Source organism: Symphalangus syndactylus, chromosome X (genome assembly GCF_028878055.3).
Source record: "Symphalangus syndactylus isolate Jambi chromosome X, NHGRI_mSymSyn1-v2.1_pri, whole genome shotgun sequence".
Lineage (NCBI taxonomy): Eukaryota > Metazoa > Chordata > Mammalia > Primates > Hylobatidae > Symphalangus > Symphalangus syndactylus.
In genome coordinates, this window is record NC_072447.2 from 38061116 (window position 1) to 38083119 (window position 22004).

Here is a 22004-nt window from a genome sequence, read left to right on the forward strand (position 1 = left end):
CAGGCTCCTTGGTGTGGTGAGCTCTGAGTACAGGTCACGTTATTTGTCCTTGAGGAAGGAAGTGACACAGACCAGTTTTCACTAGGCCACCTTCTTGCCCTGGAGGCTTCAGTTAGCAGCTGATGATTTCCCAATTTCCAGTCCACGTCTGTGGCAGGAAAAGTCCATACCCTGGTGTTCTACATCAACTGATTTCCCCCTCCCAATGCCCAGATATTTCAGCAAGCCCAACCTGTTCAAAACCAAACCATTACCTCCCCCTCAAACCAAATTCAACCTTCTTCCACTTTCCCACCTCAATGAATAGTTCCCACCTCAATGAATAGTTCCCACAGTCAGAAGTCAAAAGCCTGGGCAGAATCCTTAATTTATCCTTCTCCCTCATCTACCACATCCAACTGACTGCCAAGTTTTGAAATAAAAAATACTTTTGGAGAGCCCCAAGACCGTGCACCACCATAACACAGGTAGTTACAAGATGCCATCTTACAAGATGCCAACTAAAAGTAACAGCTCACATTTCTTGAGCCCTTACTTTGGGCCAAGCACTGTTCTAAGCTTTGGGTAGGAATGAATTTAATCCACACAATAATTTGAGGTTGGTAAGCATCTCATCCTTGTTTTACAAATGAGGAAGCAGCTACAGAAAACTTTAGTATCTCTCACAAGGCACACGGTGAAGCCCAAGGTCTTAACACTGTTCTGAACTCTCTCACACTTCTGTGTCCTTGCATGTGCTTTTCTTCTCTGTTTGGAAGGCCCTTTCAACCTTGTCTGCCTAGCTCCAAAGGTCAGCATAGGCATTTCTTCTCTATAAAGCCTTCTGATGCCCCCTGCTGTTGCTCTTCCCTCTAAGTCAGTAGTTCTCAAGGCTGGCTGCTTGCTCCAAAAACTAGATGCCTAATCCTACCCCCTGGAGATTCTTGATGTCATTGGTATAGGTTCCAGACTGGGCTTCGGGACTTTTAAAAGCTCCCCGGGTGGCTCTAACATGCAGTCAAGGTTGAGACCCACTGCATCGTAACGGACCTTTAATGTCTGTGCTGGTAACTGCATTGTGAGCTTCTGAAATGAAAGTTTCATAATCACCTTGGGGGGCTTTTTCAAAACTAGCAATTCCTGGACTCCACCTAAAAAGTCAGTCAGAACCATGGGCAGGGGCTTGGAAACCGTCTCCTTGAATAATTCTGACGTGTGGCCAGATTTGGGACCTCTCTCCTAGATAAGAACTGGGTCTTTTCACTTGTACCCACCAGGGTCCAGCAAGATGTCCAGTCCATAGTTGGACTAGAATAAAATCTGGGTAATGAAGGAAATCTAATAATGTGAATCTGGGTATATGTACCCAATATTCAAACTTCCTGCAGCAGCACAAGGAAAAGCTGCTTCCTACAATGGAATGCAAATACTGGGCAGCTTTTCAAATGTGTTTTTTAATCCACCAATGCCCCCTAGTGACCTGAAGATGAATAACTATATCAAAACATAGTATATATTTTAAGTACAATGTGTACTTAATATGCACATAACCAGTCAGACACATTGCACTTTTACTACCACTGTACTTTTACTACCAACACCTATACTATTAACTCCTTTGCCCTCCAGTTCTAGTTAACCCAAGCTCTTAACTCCCAAACTCCGATCAATCCTACCATTTACTCCATCCCCACTCTGCACAACACATGCAGGAGGAGTGCTCTCAGCAGAGCCCTCAAAGGGTCTGGCCTATCTTTTTATTCCTTGGTCAGTGCCTCTCCCAAATCCCACCACATTCATAAGACCATCCATCTCGAAAACACAAGAACCATTCATTTACTGATTTGCTTCGATACTTGCTATTCAAAGGGGATCAACGAAAACTACAGAACCCGGAGCTAGTTAAAAAATGGAGAATCTGGCCGGGTGTGGCGGCTCACGCCTGTAATCCCAGCACTTCAGGAGGCCGAGGTGGGCGGATCACAAGGTCAGGAGTTTGAGACCGGCCTGGCCAGCATGGTGAAGCCCCGTCTCTACTAAAAATACAAAAAATTAGCCGGGCATGGTGGCGCGCACCTGTCAATCCCAGCTACTCAGGAGGCTGAGGCAGGGGAATTGCTTGAACCCAGGAAGCGGAGGTTGCAGTGAGCAGAAACTGCGCCACTGTGCTCAAGCCTGCGTGATAGAGCGAGACTCCATCTCGAAAAAAAAAAAATGGAGAATTTGAGGCCGCATCCCAGACCTACTGAATTGGAATCCATTTTAACAAGAGTCACATGCCCATTAAAGTTTGACAAGCACTGGTTCTCAACTACTAGACCTAACGTCACCATTTTATGACAAATATTTTGTGACACTCTTTTGGTATCCTGAAATAAAATTCATCACTAAGTTACATGCGTAAGTCCAAAAAGTAAATCAGTATACTATGATGGTAGCATAAAGGCGAATAAAAAGGAAAGATTTATGTGAATTATATTTCAGTATGTAAATGTTCAACACAACTAAAGACATAAAGAACAACCCCATTTTCAGTTATAATTTTTGCAAAGTTAAAAAAAAAAAAAGAAAAAAAGAACAACCCCACAAGTTTCCAAAACGTACCATTCTGTAGAGTCGTACCATTCTATGGAGAACCACTAGTCTACAATCCCTCGCACCTTTCTTTTCCTTCCATCTCTCGGGTGGGAATATCTCTCCCTTGCAAAGCTGAGGTATTCTCTCTAGAATCTTGACTGAACATATCCTTCTAGTTACCAAATTCTCTCTGCTTCCCTTGACAGTCAAGCTTATCAACCATCATAGTGTCCATTTCCTTAGCCCTCAGTCACCAACCCAGGTTAATCTACCCTTCATTTCCATCAGTAAACCTAAAGTATAAGGATCATGAAAGCTTTCCAAAGTGCCCAAATCAATGAACACAACTCATGATACGTAACTAACTCACATCTCATCTAGCTTATATCTCCGTCATGGACATTGTTGGTTGCATATCCAGTCTCTATTCTCCCTCTTCCTTCCTAAAAGAACTCTATTGTGTTCATGAATGCATTCCTCTCCCCTGTGATTAAGTGACGCCACCCTGGGTTGATCCTGTTTACTCTAAGCCAATCAGATCATGGCATTCCTCTGACAACTGTTATAGGGTCAGAAAACTGACCTAAGTTGGTCCAATCAGACTGAAGGACCAAGTGTGGGAGTTTTTTCTCTCTCCTCCTCTTGCTCTAGAGAATGAGAAAGTGTGTATGTTATCAGTGGTCATCTTGCAACCCTAAAGGAAACCAACCTGACTGTCTGACTGTGGAAAGCCAAGAAGAGTTGGGTCCCTGATGACACTGGTGTTTTTTGTTTTTTGTTTTTTGTTTTTGGGACGGAGTCTCGCTGTCTCCCAGGCTGGAGTTCAGTGGCGCGATCTCAGCTCACTGCAAGCTCCACCTCCTGGGTTCTCGCCATTCTCCTGCCTCAGCCTCCCGAGTAGCTGGGACTACAGGCGCCCACCACCACACCTGGCTAGTTTTTTGTATTTTTAGTAGAGACAGAGTTTCACCATGTTAGCCAGGATGGTCTCGATCTCCTGACCTCGTGATCCACCTGCCTCGGCCTCCCGAAGTGCTGGGATTACAGGCGTGAGCCACCGCGCCTGGCCTGACACTGTTGACCAACTGAATCAGAGCCTGGAATCCATTCTTCCTCTGGACTTTGTGAGAGAATCTTCCTTACTATTTAAGCAACTGGGTTTTCCCAGCTGAAAGCATCCTAACATAGCCATTTCTCCTTGAAACTTTTCTCCCTCGATTTTCTAAACATCCCTCTTTTCTGCTCCTACTTCTACTTCTCAAGTCTGGCCTCCCCCTTTCCTCTGCCTACTCCTACATTTTGGTGTCCTCCAAGGTTTGTTGTGATCTTTTCTACCCAAAGTACATTTCACCTGAAATAATCTCAGTTCGGTCAGGCGCAGTGGATCACACCTGTAATCCCAGCACTTTGGGAGGCCAAGGCAGGCGAATCATGAGGTCAGGAGTTCGAGACCAGCCTGGCCAACACATGATGAAACTCCGTCTTTACTAAAAATACAAAAAAATTAGCTGGGTGTGGTGGCGGGCGCCTGTAATCCTAGCTACTCAGAGGCTGAGGCAGGAGAATCACTTGAACCCAGGAGGCGGAGGCTGCAGTGAGCCAAGATCACACCACTGCACTCCAGCCCGGGCAACAGGGCCAGACTCTGTCTGAAAAAAATAATAATGATAACAATAATAATAATCATCATCATCATCTCAGCTCATCAAAACTGAGCTTCCAGCACTTCCCCCAATGGAATACCACTGATGTTCCCCAGCTCATTTACCTGAAGAACTCCTACCTGTCTCAAAACTACATTTAAGTGTCCCGTCTGTGAAGCCTTCTCTGAAGTCCCCAGGGGTTCTTTACCTTTTTTTGTGCCATGGACCTCTTTGGCCGTCAGTGAGTCTTAGACTCCTTCTCAAAATAATGCTTCTAATTGCGTACAAAAAAGTGCCAACTATATTGAAATAATCTTATTTTTTTAACTCAAATATCTGATATAAGCAGTATGTGCTTCTTTACTAGCCCACTAAACAAAAAGATCTAGCAGTGAGTCTTATAACTACCATAATTCTGAAGTAGTAATGAGCATAAATGATATTCTGACATCTGCAACAACTGTAATGTAATATGAAAATGTCTGTGACTTGTGCTGGTACTGACTTCTACTGGTAACAGGTGCTGCTAATACTACTGTGATTTGTTACAGTAGGAGCTTGTAAAATGAATGGCCCCCAGCGAAGTGCACCAACTCGTATCTATGACCTTGTGTAGTTCCCCATCATATCAACTCTGGACTTGGCTACGGGACTTGTTTTGACATCAGCAAACATGATGCTGTGTTTGTGCCTTGGGACTTGCCCTCTTGGAAGTCAGTAACCAAGTGAGGAAGTCCAACCTAGGCACATGGAGGGGCACCAAGCCCCCCAGACATGGGAGTGAAGCCAACTTTCAGTCAAGCCACCAGCAGAACTGCCCAGCCAACCCACAGATTTTGAGAAACAATTCTTGTTTTAAGGCACTGGTTTGCAGTGATTTGTTACCCAACAATAGATAACTGAGACATCACCCATATGTGTAACTAAAGGAAGTGCTCAATTCCAATTGGAGATTGCTAAAAATAGTTATGTTTTTTCCCCATAAGTTCAGGGATCCCCTGAAATCTATGTGCAGATCCTTTGAGGAGCTGAGGGCCCCAGGTTAGGAACCCCTGGTTAAGCCAAGTGGATCCTGCTCTCCTTTTTACTACATTGTTGGTAAACATATAGTTAAACTGGCCACAGCATATCTTTCCTTGTTGTAACCCTGAAATGGAGCTGAGCTCCTAGCACATTAACAGGTGTTTAACACACAAATTTATCAAATGAATGTTGATTATAGGATCTGTCTTCCTGACTAAACTGTGAGCTGCCCGAAAAAAGAGTAAGAGCAAATACTAGGCCTTTTCCAAGTGCTTTACACATACCAACTTACTCCTTATAACAACCCTATGAGGTAGATGTTATTACCCCAATTTCACCAAAGGAATACAGGCATAGAGAAGGTAAGTGACTTGCCCAAGGTCACACAGCTAGAAAGTGGCAATGCCAGGACTAGACGGCAGAATGCATGTTCTGATTTTACAGCCTTTATTAACGTACCCAAAGCACATTGCAGAGCTCAATAAAACTTTTAAATGAATAGTACAATTCTGAGATTTCATTAGCACTATTTTATGGGTACTATGCTTCTTGAAGACTCAATTTTGTAGATTAATTTCTGGTAGCCTGTGATTTTTTATGACAAAATACATATAATTTACTTTTTAAAAAGTAGAATAATGGCTTCATGCTAAAGTGTAGATTTCCGAAATTAAGTCTTCATTGTAAAAGTCGATTTTTTTCCAAAGGACACGAGTTCACAAAACGCAGGGAAGGGGGTCCACTGGTCCGTATTAAATAATGTTCCCTGAGGAGTGGAGCAAAGCTCCAGCTTCCCTCGTCACCCAGCCATCCCACCCCAGCCACCCCCATACCCTGCACAGCTTCTCCTAAAATGACCCTCCCCCATCCACACATCAGGTTCTGAAACCTAACCCTGCCAGGCAACTAAAGCCGCGAACCCCACAGTGCCCTGAGCTGGCCTCACCCTACCCACGATCCCAAGAGGGTACTAGCCGAGGGCATGGGTACTTTGGGGGAAGGCACTTTAAATTTTCAAAGTGTTTAATTCACGAAAGCACAACCCAAAGGGCCGCCCCCACCCATCCGGGGGTCTCCTGCCTCCGCCCCGCAGCCGCTCATCCCCAGTAGACCAGTGAATGAACCCCGGGGCTGGGACGCAGCCGGCCCAGTGGCGGGAAAAGCCTCGAGGTGAGCCGGGCCTGGCCTACAGAGAGGCCCCAAGAGAGCACGGGGAGGGCTCGGGCGGCCGGGAGGGGGCGGTGACAGCTGTGACCCGACTCCACGCTCTCACCTTGAACATGTCGCTGGCAGCGGTGGCTCCGGCAGGGTCACCCCGGCCTCGGCCACGCCCACTATAGAGAGGTGACTACGGAGGCCCGGTAGGGCCTTGATTTCTCCAACCGCAAGCAGGCAGCGGTGCTGGTGACGGCCGTACTGCAAACTCGGTGCGGCGAAGGTTTACTTCAATCACCCCGTTCTAGAAGCCGCGTCGCTGAGCCGCAGCGCGTCGCGCCCGGGCGGCGGGTGAACGCAAACCCCGCCCTCCAGGAGGCTCCGCCCCTGCACCGGCGGTTGCTAGGCGGCAAGAAAGCGCCTGCTCTGTGTGGGCGGTACGCGGAGGCGCGAGGAGGGAGGTGCCTGGCGACGCGCGGCTCTGGGAAACTGTCTTTGCAGCGGCGACTGGGCGCCCAGCGGCGTGTACTGGGATTTCTGTGAGCAGAGGCTGCCGGGAGGGGGCGCTTGGAGGGCCCCGGGCGGCTTCGAAAGCCTCGCAGCCGGAAGCCGCCGGTTGGCGTCCTGGATTTACCTTACGAAAGGTTTTAACCGTGGACTGGAGGTTTCTCAGGTTTTAAATTTAAACTAATATGCTGTGTCGTTTAATCGGAAAAGGCTCTGACCTTATTTTTTCCCTTTAAGAAACAAGCGGTAAGCCTCCTCTCTGGGAATCAGTTTGTCCCTTAATACTTGTAGAAGTAAATGATAATGGCAATAATTATCTTATTAACAAGAGTAAACAAGCACTGATACAGCACTTTGATATGCGCAGCCCTGATCTAAGTTCTTTATTCACATTTATCTAATCTTTCCAACGACGGAAGTAGGTGGGCATGATTATTATTCCCAATACATAGATGAAGAAACTGAGGCACGTAGAAGTAATTTGTACAAGACCACACAGAAAGTGGGAAGCTAGGATCCAAACCCATTAGTCTGCCTTTGAAACCTGTGTTCTAGCCAAAACAATTGTTGCACTGTCTCATAATGAGGATGTATTTCCTATTTCATTCTGTATTTCTGCCCTAATCCTATAAAAAGTGTAAGCCCCATCCAGGCGAGCATCTGGAAAAATTTAGAATTTGTACAGTGACGTGCCACTGCCCTCCGGCCAAAGACCACTAGGGGCACACCTGTAGTTGAAGAAATTGGGTTTCTCATTGCTGCAAGGAGAACGCACATGTAGGAACACAGTGACATATTTCAGTAAAAGAGTTAGATTTATTATAGGATTTGGGCTTTGGTTCGGTGATTTTGGGGCGAGTTCAAGGAAGCAGGAGCTTTGCTCTCGATCGGGTGTTGTTAGGAAGCAGTGGTAACACCAAGGCCCAACTGTGACTGCCAGCCAGCTCCCAGATGTTAAGGGCTGCTATTCTCTTTCTTAAGAGGATTGTATATTCCAAGGCATCCCCAAGGAGAAATATTGAATAGACTCAGAAGGCTCTCTGCATCAGCAGTGTAACATCACACATACATAAAAGTGTGAAACATATTGATAAATTAGGGCAGAAGTTCTTAATTCAGGGGGTATGTGAACTTGTATGGGGGAAAAAAATGACAACTTCATTTTCACTAACCTCTAACTGAACTTTGTTTCTTTCAATTATAGTGTAGATAACAAGCCATAGTAGTATTAGCATTGATGACTTTGTCATCAATGGAAAGCACAGATATTTTCATGTTACATTGCAGTCATGTCAGGGATCTTGAAATATTTATGCTCATTACTAATTCAAAAATACAGTAGTTATTAGAGCTCATTTAATGCATTAAGAAGACACATTTACTATAATTTTGTTTTAAAAAAATATTTTGATGATTTCGATATAATTGGAGCACTTTGTAATCCTATGTATTTTATGTTATGCGTTTTAAAACCAATTCTTAGAAGAGATCTGTCCATAGGGGCCCATGGCACCAAAAGAAATGATAAAGAGCCCCTGGTTTAGTAACAGAGACCAAGCAGTGAGTAAGAATTTGGGGCCGGGCGCGGTGGCTCACGCTTGTAATCCCAGTACTTTGGGAGGCCGAGGCGGGCGGATCACGAGATCAGGAGATCGAGACCACGGTGAAACCCCGTCTCTACTAAAAATACAAAAAAAATTAGCCGGGCGTGGTGGCGGGCGCCTGTAGTCCCAGTTACTCCGAGAGGCTGAGGCAGGAGAATGGCGTGAACCCAGGAGGCAGAGCTTGCAGTGAGCCGAGATCGCGCCACTGCACTCCAGCCTTGGTGACAGAGCGAGACTCCGTCTCAAAAAAAAAAAAAAAAAAAAAAAAAGAATTTGGGAGCTGCGTCCAAATTGGAGTGTTACTGCATCCAAATCGGTTGCTTTAAAGAATAGAAAGTTGGAGGTGGAATCAGAAATTTAGTGTATACTCTCTCACTTTACCAAGGAGGGAACTGAACCACTGAGAGGTTAAGTGACTTGCCCAAAGTCTCACTGCTATTGATGATAAAACTGGAACAAAACGTTTTTAGACAAACATGTAAAAACTCCCCACTGTGCTAGGCACTGAGGACTCCGTAGTTAACAAGATGCCTCCTGCCCTCAATGAGCTTGTTGGTAGACAGCTGGAGAGTGACGAGATTGAATTATTGAGTTAAAAAGTTAACTCCAGGTGTAGTGTGGAAGATGAATAAGAGGAGAAAAAGACTGGAGACAGACCAGTTAGAAGGCTATGGATAGATTTACTTGTCTTTTCCATATACCATATAATATTTTTAGTACATAAAGAATGTAAACTGTAAGCAACTTTAAGAGATCCACAAGGCCTTCCTTTTTAAAAGATTCAGAATTAGTATAACAATCATGGCACTTGAGTCTTGTCCAAACAGTGTAATAGTATAAATTATGACCTCAAAGGGTTAATTTATGTACTTTCAGTTTACTTCATTGGAGGGAAAATGAATCGTTCCTCAAATGTACCAGGTAAAGGTATTCTGAAATCAGGTACAAGATCCTTACAAAAAGTTCGCAGGGTACATTTCGCAAATGCACCAAATGCAAGATCATTACTATCGTAAGTACCTGTTTTGCCTTGTGTTATCTTCCACAACTGTACAGTTTCCAAACAGTACTTATTCAGATAACTTCAAATGCTTCTTGTTTTGTAAATCAAAGATTTTGTGTTTTAAAATTACTTTCAAATTGAATAATTATAATTGCATTTTCTAATTTACAAAGCATATTAACACACATCTACTTGATCCTGATACAACTTTGTGAAACAATTTTTACATTTTATAAATGAAGTAGTAGCAACCGGGAGAAGGTAAGTGGCTAGCAGAAAGTTATCAGCTAATAAATGGCATCAGATAGGATTCAAAGGTTTGTTTCCATACTTCAGGCTTTTTCCTTTCTTTTTTTTTTTTTTTTTTGAGACAGAGTCTTACTCTGCCACGCAGGCTGGAGTGCAGTGGTGCGATCTCGGCTCGCTGCAACCTCTGTCTCCCGGGTTCAAGCGATTCTCCTGCCTCAGCCTTCCGAGTAGCTGGGATTACAGGCGTGCACCACCACGCCTGGCTAATTTTTATATTTTCAGTAGAGACGGAGTTTCACCATATTGGCCAGGCTGGTCTCGATCTCCTGGCCTCAGGTGATCCCGCCCGCCTCGGCCTCCCAAAGTGCTGGGATTACAGGCGTGAGTCACTGCGCCTGGCCTAGCCTTTTCTTCTTTATATCTTGTAGCCTGCATTTTGCCAGCCAATGGGTAGCATTATGCAGGAGTACCTGTCTTTGTACATAGCACTGTAAGGGGTAATGATGGGGTGAGAAGGTATGAAGGAGGAGACCCCTACAATCTGCCAGTGCTGGGATATGATCAAAAGTAGAATAATTCTGACTTGACCTGGATGAGCCTGGTTCAAGCAAAGATCAGAGAAGGAAGTTTCTTTTTCTAGGGCATAGTCATCCACCCCCAGAAGAGAACTGGGCCTCCTGTAACTTTGACTATTCCTCATTCCGTTTTCATAGCACTTGAACTAGTTGGACGTTTCATTTTAGGTCGTGAATGCTTTTGGGAAGTAAGTTTGTCTCCTCACACTTTTTATTTATAATATACATGCCTCTTAATGATATATTTATATTTTATATGTCTTTTGTTGATAAAGTTTTAGCCAGGACTTTTTTTTTAATCTCAAGGGAAATCTCCTCAAGTATTTCATATCCTCATTCTGAGTAGATTCTGCAAATGACCACTTCCAATTACCACATCCAAATGTTCCTCATTAGGTCAGTCTTCAAGTGGGGGATGGGGAGGTACAGGAGGAGGAAGCATAAATTGATAGTTCTCTAAGGTTTTAGGAAAATGAAAACTATAAATATTAACCTCTTTTTTTCTCTCAGAATGCTTAAAGACATTTCAGCTCAAATAATACAGAGGGCTTGGTTATCTCATACAAACAAAATGATATTTCGACTCCTAAACATGCAATTTGTGCAGCGGTATGTATTTTGCTTTTTTTTTTCTCTGATGGATTTAATTATCAAGCTAAAAGATCTATTAATTAAAGATCGAATAGATAACCTTCTTTATCTCCTCTTTTTTTTTTTTTTTTTTTTTTTGAGAGGGAGTCTTGCTCTTTCACCCAGGCTGGAGTGCAGTGGCATGATCTTGGCTCACTGTAACCTCTGCCTCCCAGGTTCGAGCGATTCTTCTGCTTCAGCCTCCCAAGTAGCTGGGACTACAGGCGCCTGCCACCATGCCTGGCTAATTTTTGTATTTTTAATAGAGATGGGGTTTCACCATGTTGACCAGGTTGGTCTCGAACTGTTGACCTCAGGTGATCGTCCCGCTTTGGCCTCCCAAAGTGCCAGGATTATAGGCGTGAGCCACAGTGCCCAGCCTAAAAGCCCTTTAGTGTACATTTTTATGTGATTATCATAGGCATAAAGGGGTTGGTTGGGGTTGTTTAGGGGAAAGAGTTGGGACTTTGGAGTCAAACAGAACTAAATGAATCCTGGCTTCCCCATTTACTACCTGTATGCCTTTTTATAAATTACAAAAATTCCCTGAGCCTCAGCCTTCTCATCTGTAAAATAGGCGTCATAATATTCTCATAATGGGCCAGGTGCCGTGGCTCACGCTTGTAATCCCAGCACTTTGGGAGGCTGAGGCGGGCGGATCACCTGAAGTCGGGAGCTCGAGACCAGCCCGACCAACATGAAGAAACCATCTCTATTAAAAATACAAATTAGCCGGGCATGGTGGCACATGCCTGTAATCCCAGCTACTCAGGAGGCTGAGGCAGGAGAATCACTTGAACCCAGGAGGTGGAGGTTGCGGTGAGCCGAGATCATGCCATTGCACTGCAGCCTGAGTGGTGGCTCACACCTGTAATCCCAGCACTTTGGGAGGCCAAGGTGTGCGGCTCACAAGGTCAGGAGTTCGAGGCCAGCCTGGCCAATATGGTGAAACCCCGTCTCTACTAAAAAAATACAAAATTAGCTGGGTGCGGTGGCAGGTGCCTGTAGTCCCAGCTACTGGGGAGGCTGAGGCAGGAGAATCACTTGAACCTGGGAGGCCGAGGTTGCAGTGAGCCGAGATCGCACCACTGCACTCCAGCCTGGGCGACAGAGTGAGACTCCGTCTCAAAACAAACAAAAAATTCTCATAGTGTTGCTGGTGTAAGGATTAAATGAGCTAATGTATATAAGGCACCTAACATAGTAGTATATGGTACACAAAAGGTGCTTAAAAGCTAGTAACTTATTACTATTATCATCCTCATCTTACAGTGATTCATTCAACAAATACTTCTTAAGCATCTGCTGTGTTCCAGGCACTGTATTAGATGCTAGGAATATAGTGGTAAAGAGAAAAGCTACCATCCCTACCTTCATGAAGCTTACAGTCTAGTAGGGGGCACAGGCAAGTTGATAAGTAATTATAATATATTGTGAAAAGTGCTGTCATAGGGAAATAATAGTGCCTTTGATCTCTAAAAGGGACAGATACCCAAAGTTGGAGGCCAAAATGATTAAGTAACTGGCTCAAGGCTACACAGATGGTAAGTGGAGGTGCCAAAACAAAAACCCACCCCTTCAGAACTCCAAGTCCAGTGTACTGTTCACTTTACCACGTTGCCTCTGTTATAGTCCATAAATTGTGTCTGGGTGGGATACTGCTTTCCTTTTGCAGCACTGTCCTCTATTTCAGGAATTCTGTGTGACACATGAAATACTGAAGAAAGTGGCCCCCTTAGAGGCTAAGCTTATTAAGGATCCTACCGTGCAGTGTAAAATTAGATTCAGGTAATGTATCTATGCTGATTTATTTCAAGTAGTACTTAGTTAATACGAGGAAATCTTAGATATGGATTTTTTTAATTCTCATAACTTCTCAGAACTTAATTATCAAGTAAATGTGTTATCCTTATTTACATTTGTTATGTGAAGAAACCGAGGCATGACTCTGTGGCTAAAAGTTGCCACGAGAGTAGCTCTCATCTCCCATTCTGTATTCAGTCTTACACAGGTATGAGAATAGTTGTGAGTACACCAAAGTGTGGGTCTTACATCCTATGTGATCCATTTCATTACCAGTTCTTTATATGCTCTGACATAGCCTTTACCCTGTATGCAAGAAACTATATGAATTATCTTAAGTATAAGGGGGAAAAGCAACTGAGCCCAAAACCTGATGCCAAATAACTAAATTTTTATCTTTATTTCAGATTTAGAGGTGAAACGTTTCCACCTTTCATCGTGTTTAAAATTTTTCTTCATACTGATGGCCGTGGTTACAAGTATTTTAGTGGAAAAAAATGTATTAATGCCGTCAAGTAAGGTGACGTTTCATGATGTATATTTTATGTTAATTTAGCTTCTTAACATCTATGTAGTATCTGAATTGCATTCAAATTATACAGAATAAGTTATTTCACCATGAAACAGCCCACCAGGTAGGTAGTGTGTGTGTTTTTTTTAAGCACCATGTTTCAAAGTGTCTCCACTTACTAGCTTAAAAAAAAAAAAAAAAAAAAATTTGGAGTGAATTACTTAATTAAGGCTCTAGAAAATATCCATCCATTTTTTTGTATTAAAATTTTGATTTGTTAATAATAGACTAGGCCAGGCGCAGTGACTCATGCCTGTAATGCCAGCACTTTGGGAGGCTGAGGCGGGCAGATCACCTGAGGTCAAGAGTTTGAGACCAGCCTGGCCAACATGGTGAAACCCCGTCTCTACTAAAGATACAAAAATTAGCCAGGTATGGTGGCACATGCCTGTAATCCCAGCTACTCGGGAGGTTGAGGCAGGAGAATCACTTGAACCCAGGAGGTGGAGGCTGCAGTGAGCCAAGATGGTACCACTGCACTCCAGCCTGGGCGACACAGTGAGACTCTGTCTCAAAAAACAAAAAAAAAGACCAAAATTGGTCAGGGCTCTTAAATTATGCAGAACATTTAATTTAATGCCATTTTATTTGTTTTAATGGAATGTTATTGTTTCTTTGATTCTGGTAGCACATTTAGAAAAAAAATGGACTATGCTATTGAAAATGAACTTTCAGCCGGCCTCGGTGGCTCATGCCTGTAATCCCAGCACTTTGGGAGGCCAAGGCGGGTGAATCACCTGAGGCCAGGAGTTCAAGACCAGCCTGGCCAACATGGTGAAACCCCGTCTCTACTAAAAATACAAAAATTAGCCAAGCGTAGTGGTGCATGCCTGTAATCCCAGATACTCAGGAGGCTGAGGCAGGAGAATTGCTTGAACCCTGGAGGCAGAGGTTGCAGTGAGCTGAGATCGCACCACTGCACCCCAGCCTGGGCAACAGAGTGAGACTCTATCTCAAAAAAAAAAAAAATGAAAAAGAAAATTTTCAAAATATTTATCCTTTTTCCCATGAATTCTCATCATACTTATTTCTTTATTTATTTTGAGACAGAGTTTCGCTCTTGTTGCCCAGGCTGGAGTGCAATGGTGCGATCTCAGCTCACCACAACCTCCGCCTCCCAGGTTCAAGTGATTCTCCTGCCTCAGCCTCCCAGGTAGCTGGGATTACAGGCATGCACCACCACACCTGGCCAATTTTTGTATTTTTAGTAGAGACGGGGTTTCACCATGTTGGCCAGGCTGGTCTCGAACTCCTGACCTCAGGTGATTCGCCTGCCTCGGCATCCCAAAGTGCTGGGATTACAGGCGTGAGCCACCACGCCTGGCACTCTCATCATACTTTTAAGTTTCATGAATATTCACCACAAATTGTGTCTACAGTATAGGAATCACCTGGGAATCTTGTTAAAATGCTGCCGCTGCCGCTGATCCATAAACCACACTTTATCTTTTTTTTTTTTTTTTGAGACGTTGTCTTGCTCTGTCGCCCAGGCTGGAGTGCAGTGCAGTGGCGCCATCTTGGCTCTCTGCAACTCTGCCTCCCGGGTTCACGCCATTCTCCTGCCTCAGCCTCCCGAGTAGCTGGGACTACAGGCTCCTGCCACCACGCCCAGCTAATTTTTTTTGTATTTTTAGTAGAGATGGGGTTTCACCGTGTTAGCCAGGATGGTCTCAATCTCCTGACCTCGAAACCACACTTTTTTTAAAATTCATTCAGCCACTCTATATCTTTTGATTGGAGAGTTTAGTCTATTTACATGAATGTTATTACTGAGAAGTACAGACTTAGTTTTGCCATTTTCTTACTTGTTCTGGTTATTTTGTTGTCTTCTCTTCCTTCTTTCCTTCCTTCCTGCCTTCCTTTTAGTGAAGGTGATTTTCTCTGGTGGTATGTTTTAATTTCTTGCTTTTTATTTTTTGTGTATCTGTTGTATGTTTTGGGATTTGAGGTTACCATGAGGCTTGCAAACATTATCTTGTAAGCCATTATTTTAAACTGGTGACAGATTAACACAGATTGCATCAACAAACAAAAAAAAAACAAACAAGCAAAGAGAAACCAAATAAAAACTCTGCACTTTAACTTCATCTCCCCACTTTTTAACTTTTTCTTGTTTCTATTAATATCTTATTGTATTGTCTATGTCTTGAAAAGTTATTGTAGTTATTTTTTTTTTTTTTTGAGACGGAGTCTCTGTCGCCCAGGCTGGAGTGCAGTGGCGCAATCTCGGCTCACTGCAAGCTCCGCCTCCCGGGTTCACGCCATTCTCCTGCCTCAGCCTCTCCGAGTAGCTGGGACTACAGGCGTCCGCCACCACGCCCGGCTAATTTTTTTGTATTTTTAGTAGAGACGGGGTTTCACCGTGGTCTCGATCTCCTGACCTCGTGATCCGCCCGCCTCGGCCTCCCAAAGTGCTGGGATTACAAGCGTGAGCCACCGCGCCCGGCCAATCTTCTAGTCTTTCTATTCAAGATATGAGTAGTTTACATACCACAATTGCAATGTTATAATACTCTGTTTTTCTATGTACTTACTATTACCAGTGAATTTTGTACTTTCAGATTTCCTATTGTTTATTAATGACCTTTTCTTTCAGACTGAAGAATTCTCTTTAGCATTTCTTGTAGGACAAGTCTGTTATTGACAAAATTCCTAAGCTTTTGTCTGAGAAAGTCTTTATTTCTCCTTCATGTTTGAACGATATTTTCACTGCATATACTATTCTAGGATAAAAGTTTTTTTTTTTCCTTCAGCACTTTAAATATGTTACATCACTCTCTTAGCCTGTAAGGCTTCCAATGAGAAGTCTGCTGCCAGACGTATTGGAACTCCTTTGTATGTTGTTTGTTTCTTTTCTCTTGCTGATTTTAGGATTCTTTCTTTATCCTTGACCTTTGGGAGTTTGATTATTAAATGCCTTGAAGTAGTCTTTGGGTTAAATCTGCTTGGTATTCTGTAACCTTCTTTACTTGGATATTGATATCTTTCTCTGAATTTGGGAAGTTCTCTGCTATTATCCCTTTGAATAAACTTTCTACCCTGATCTATCTCTCTACCTCCTTTTTAGGGCCAATAATTTTTAGATTCACCCTTTTGAGGCTATTTTCTAGATCTTGTAGGCATGAGTCATTCTTTTTTATTTTTTTCTTTTGTCTGCTCTAATTGTGTATTTTCAAATAGCCTATCTTCAAGCTCACTAATTCTTCTGCATGATCAGTTCCTCTGTTAGGATACTTTGATGCATTCTTCAGTGTGTCCATTGCATTTTTCAGCTCCAGAATTTCTGCTCGATTATTTTTAATTATTTCAGTCTCTTTGTTAAATTTATCTGATAGGTTTCTGAATTCCTTCCCTGTGTTATCTTGAATTTTGTTGAGCTTTCTCAAAACAGCTATTTTGTTTGTTTGTTTTTTGTTTTTTTACGTCAGAACATGAACACAAAAACAGCTATTTTGAATTCTCTATCTGAAAGGTTACATACCTCTGTCTCTCTAGGATTGATCACTGGTGCTTTATTTAGTTTCTTTGGTGAGGTCATGTTTTCCCGGATGGTCTTGATGCTTATGGATGTTTGCCAATGTCTGGGCGTTGAAGAGTTAGGTATTGTAGTATTTATTTTAGTCTTCACAGTCTGGGCTTGTTTGTAACCTGTCCTTCGTGAAAAGGCTTTCCAAGAATTCAAAGGGACTCAGGTGTCGTGATCTAAATCTTTGGTCACTGCAGCCATATCTGCATTAGGGGGCACCCCAAGCCCAGTAACACTGTGGCTCTTGCAGACTTGCAGAGGTACTGCCTTGTTGTTCTTGGCTAAGATCCGGAAGAATTCCCTGGATTACCAGGCAGAGACTTTTGTTCTCTTTCCCTACTTTTTCCCCAATAAATGGAATCTCTCTCTTTCTGTACTGAGCAGCCTGGAGCTGAGGAAGGGGTAAAACAAGCACCCTTGTGGCCACCACCACCACTGGGACTGCACTGGTCGGACCTGAAGCAAGCATAGCACTGGGTCTCTCCCAAGGCCCACAGTGACCACTGCCTGGCTACCATTTACCCAAGGCCCAAGGGCTCTACAGTCAGCAGGTGGCGAATCCAGACAGGCTTGTGGTATAAACCACACTTTTAATAGCAAGGCTCTACAGTACAGGTTTTACTCCTTGGACCCTTATACATGACTATAATTAAGTTTTAAAAAGATGGACATTCTCATATTTAGCCATTTATAAACCACACATCAAAGGTTATTTTTCTGTAACCCCAGCAAGATCCCCCTTCTGGAAATGTTGTACACAAAAACTATGGCCCATCTTAAATCATGAGTTCTAGCATGTATGCAGGAGAGAAGACTACACGGCCTGGCAGTTTCTGATCAGATCCTGCATGTGCTGCATTCACTCTGAAGAGTTTTAGAAAAGGAAAAGGGACCACTTTTCTCCATGTTCTCGGGTAGTAGCAGAGATAATTTAACTTTATTTCAGAAAATTATCAAATGAGGCCAGGCGCGGTGGCTCATGCCTGTAATCCCAGCACTTTGGGAGGCCGAGGCGGGAGCATAACCTGAGGTCAGGAGTTCGAGACCAGCCTGGCCAACATGGTGAAACCCCGTCTCTACTTAAAATACAAAATTAGCCGGGTGTGGTGGTGGGCGCCTGTAATCCCAGCTATTTGGGAGGCTGAGGCAAGAGAATCGCTTGAACCTGGGAGGCAGAGGTTGCAGTGAGCCGAGATCGCACCATTGCACTCCAGCCTGGGCAATAAGAGCAAAACTCCGTCAAAAAAAAAAAAAAAAAAAAGACAAAAAAACAAAACAAAACAAAAAACCTAGAAAATGAGCTACGTGTTTTCATTATGGAATATAGTGTTTCAAGAACATTAATATTTGTATAGATTGACTTCAAATATGGAAGTATATGTTTATCCTATTTGAAGGATAAATTTATGCCACATTTATGTATAGAATAAGCTTGTAGTTACCCCTATAAAATATCATCAATTGTTTCTTTCCTAGGATTATATAATGAGGCTTTTTCAAGAACTGAAATCCTCCTGGGTCTACTCCTGCCACCCCCTGGCTGTACACAGGCTTGAGCAAATGAGAACCTTAGAGGCAGTGATTGGAAATCACTGCTTATGCATTAAAACTCATCATAATGCTGTATAATAACTTAAATTTTTGTTTAAATTAGCCGACAGATAGAAAAATATGCCTCCGTGCCTTTATCTTCTGTGCTACAACTTTCACTCTCCTGGGGTAGTCATTGTTAATGGTTTGCTGTGTATCCTTCATGTTTCCCATGAAAATATACACATAGAGATTTTTAAATTTTGTTCTTATTATAAAAATGTGGTCATACTATTGACCTTGAATTTTTCACTAAACATCATAATGGGTTTTAAATGATCAGAACATACCCAACTTGAAGAGAACAGTTTAAGGTTCCTTTTTCCCTTTAGTTCAGCTTCAAAACAAACTCTGGTAACACTTGGATTCGTGGTTGATAGAAAACTTGTAAATATGGAATTTTTCTCACTCTAAGCTTACTCAACTCTGTTGCTCTTTGTCTCTTTGTGTTTTTTGTTTGTTTGTTTTTGTTTTTTGTGGGTTTTTTTTGTTTTTTTGTTGTTGTTTTTTAGACAAGGTCTTAATGTGTTGCCAAAGCTGGAGTGCAGTGGCACCATCTTGCAGTCTTGGCTCACTGCAACCTCCCCCTCCCAGGCTCAAGCAATTCTCATGTCTCAGCCAGCTGAGTAGCTGGGATTACAGACATGTGCCACCACACCTGGCTAATTTTTGTATATTTTTTAGTAGAGACGAGGTTTTGCTATGTTGGCCAGGCTGATCTCGAACTCCTGGCCTCAAGCAATCTGCCCATTTCCGTTTCCCAAAGTGCTGAGCCTACTGAGCACTTTCTATCAAATATGATCTTAAACATTTTATGCACATTACTATATTTAATTATCATAAACACTATAGTGTATTTTCTGTTATTATCCTCATTTTAAAAAAGACTGAGGGCCGGGTGCTGTGGCTCACGCTTGTAATCCTAACAGTTTGGGAGGCCGAGGCAGGCGGATCACTTGAGATCAGGAGTTCGAGACCAGCCTGGCCAACATGGTGAAACCCATCTCTACTAAAAATACAAAAATTAGCCAAGCACGGTGGCACGTGCCTGTAATCCCAGCTACTTGGGAGGCTAAGGCAGGAGGATCGCTTGAACCCAGGAGGTGGAGGTTGCAGTGAGCCAAAATTGCACCACTGCACTCCAGCCTGAGTGACAGAGTGAGAGTCTGTCTCAAAAAAACAAAAACAAAAACAAACAAACAAAAAAGACTAACTTGCCTAAGGTCTCACACCTAGAAAATGAAGGAACTGAGATCAAGACCTAGTAGTCTGCCTCCAAAGTCCAAGTTCTTAACCACTCCTGAGAGTTAGGAACTATGCTAAACAGCAGCATACACATTCTCTTAGATGGCCCTGCAATAACTCTGGTTAGGGACACATTATTCCCATTTTCCCTAGTAGGAAGCTAGAAGTTGGAAAGACTTGCCAGAAGCATAACTGAGACTTGAACACTTCTCTGTGTTTCCACTGTACTGTGTACATTTTGAGGTTAAAACAACTATGCAGTTACGGTGGTTTTGTTTATTCTGAGCCTGTATGTAATTGAACTGTTCCAAACCAAGAAACTGTTCCAATGCATGGATACCAGTTATTACCTCTTCCATGAATGACAGTTCCCAGTAGGAACGGGAAAGTGTCTTGAGATATTAGAGTAGCTTTACAAGCCCAAGTGTGGATCTAGGCCAGCAAATAGCCACAGAGCTGTGGGGCCTTCTGGCCACAGAGATGCTGAGTATCAGGATAAGTGCCAGATTTAGAGATGGCCCGCTTTGACGCTTTGACGCTTTGAGTCACCCACTAAGAACAGAACCTGCCTCTTGAATCCTACCCTGATTGGCTGGTATCCTGGAATCTTTGCCTAGTTTTTACCCTTTTCTCCTGGCTCTAGGCTCTTCTTTCCCATTGCTTCCTATGGAGAAGGACTTTCTTGACTTTGGCCATACACTGCAGATGTCTGAGAAAGAACATCTTGGCCATTGGACAGCAAACATCTCTCAAACCCCTCTCACAGGTGGTCAGAGAGCTTGCCCTATGCTGCCAGGCATGTTTTTCTTTGGCTGAGGGACCAGAATGGGCCAGACACAGATGAGGCACACAGCTGAGGCACTGCACACATAAGGAAACTGGGTCTTGGAGAGATTGGTGGTGGTGGCTGAGTGGGGCAGTGTAGGGAGGACCTGTCAATAAATACCTTTTTGGCCAGGCGCGGTGGCTCACGCTTGTAATCCCAGCACTTTGGGAGGCCGAGGCGGGCGGATCACGAGGTCAGGAGATCGAGACCACAGTAAAACCCCGTCTCTACTAAAAATACAAAAAAAAAAAAATTAGCCGGGCGTGGTAGTGGGCGCCTGTAGTCCCAGCTACTCGGAGAGGCTGAGGCAGGAGAATGGCGTGAACCCGGGAGGCGGAGCTTGCAGTGAGCCGAGATCGCGCCACTGCACTCCAGCCTGGGCGACAGAGCGAGACTCCGTATCAAAACAAAAACAAACAAAAAATAAATAAATAAATACCTTTTTTGGGAGGCTAAGGTGGGCAGATCACTTGAGGTCATTTCAGGACCAGCGTGGCCAAAATGGCAAAACTGTCTCTACTAAAAATACAAAAAAAAAATTAGCCAGGCATGGTGGCATGCACCTGTAGTCCCAGCTACTCAGGAGGCTGAGGCAGGAGAATTGCTTGAACCCGGGAGGCAGAGGTTGCAGTGAGTCAAGATGGCACCACTGCACTCCAACCCGGACGACAGAGGGAGACTCTGTCTCAAAAAAAAAAAAAAACAAACAAACCCTAAATAAATACCTGTTGTACTGTGGCTCACGCCTGTAATCCCAACACTTTGGGAGGCCAAGGTGGGTGGAACAGAAGGTCAGGAGTTCGAGACCAGCCTGGCCAACATGGTGAAATCCTGTCTGTACTGAAAATACAAAAATTAGCTGGGCGTGGTGGTGCATGCCTGTAGTCCCAGCTACTCAGGAGGCTGAGGCAGGAGAATCGCTCGAACCCGGAAGGCGGAGGTTGCAGTCTGCCAAAATGGCACCACTGCACTCCAGCCTGGGTGACAGAGCAAGACTCCATCTCAAAAAATAATAATAAAAATTTAAAAAAACCTTTTTTAGTAACTTGAGCTAAAGTAAATTATAGTTATGCCTACAGAAATTCCTAAAGCAGAAATTATATGGTCTTCATACCTGTTCAGTGTACAATTACTTGTTTTTACCTTTAGTGTCACTGTGGGGCTGGTTAATTAGAACCATAAAATGTTGAAAATTAATTGCAAGAAAACATAATGGAGAGATTTGCCAATACTATCTTTATTTTATTTATTTATTTATTTATTTATTTATTTATTTATTTATGAGATGGAGTCTCACTCTGTCGCCCAGGCTGGAGTGCAGTGGCACAGTCTCAGCTCAGTGCAACCTACGCCTCCCGGGTTCACGCGATTTTCCTGCCTCAGCCTCCCAAGCAGCTGGGATTACAGGTGCTCACCACCCCGCCCAGCTAATTTTTGTATTTTTTAGTAGAGACGGGGTTTCACCATGCTGGCCAGGCTGGAATAGAACCCCTGACCT

At 43.5% G+C, this 22004-nt stretch overlaps 2 protein-coding genes across 5 annotated transcripts in view; one reads left to right on the top strand and one right to left on the bottom strand.

Annotated features, from left to right (window-relative positions):
• APOO (apolipoprotein O) overlaps nt 1–6761 on the bottom strand; it is a 76289-nt gene extending 69528 nt beyond the window's left edge. The window contains exon 1 of one of the 4 annotated variants that reach the window (XM_055269050.2): nt 6496–6761. In XM_055269050.2, coding sequence (XP_055125025.1) covers nt 6496–6504 — 9 coding nt within the window. In that variant the 5' untranslated portion in view covers nt 6505–6761. The remainder of the gene's footprint in view (nt 1–6495) is intronic. The other 3 variants (XM_055269051.2, XM_055269052.2, XM_063634770.1) reach the window with 3 other exon arrangements.
• A 2623-nt stretch (nt 6762–9384) lies between these two features.
• CXHXorf58 (chromosome X CXorf58 homolog) overlaps nt 9385–22004 on the top strand; it is a 28140-nt gene continuing 15520 nt past the window's right edge. The window contains 6 exon segments of the mRNA XM_055269049.2: nt 9385–9500; nt 10826–10899; nt 10902–10924; nt 12639–12733; nt 13156–13240; nt 13242–13268. Of these exon segments, the coding sequence (XP_055125024.1) occupies nt 9385–9500; nt 10826–10899; nt 10902–10924; nt 12639–12733; nt 13156–13240; nt 13242–13268 (420 nt within the window).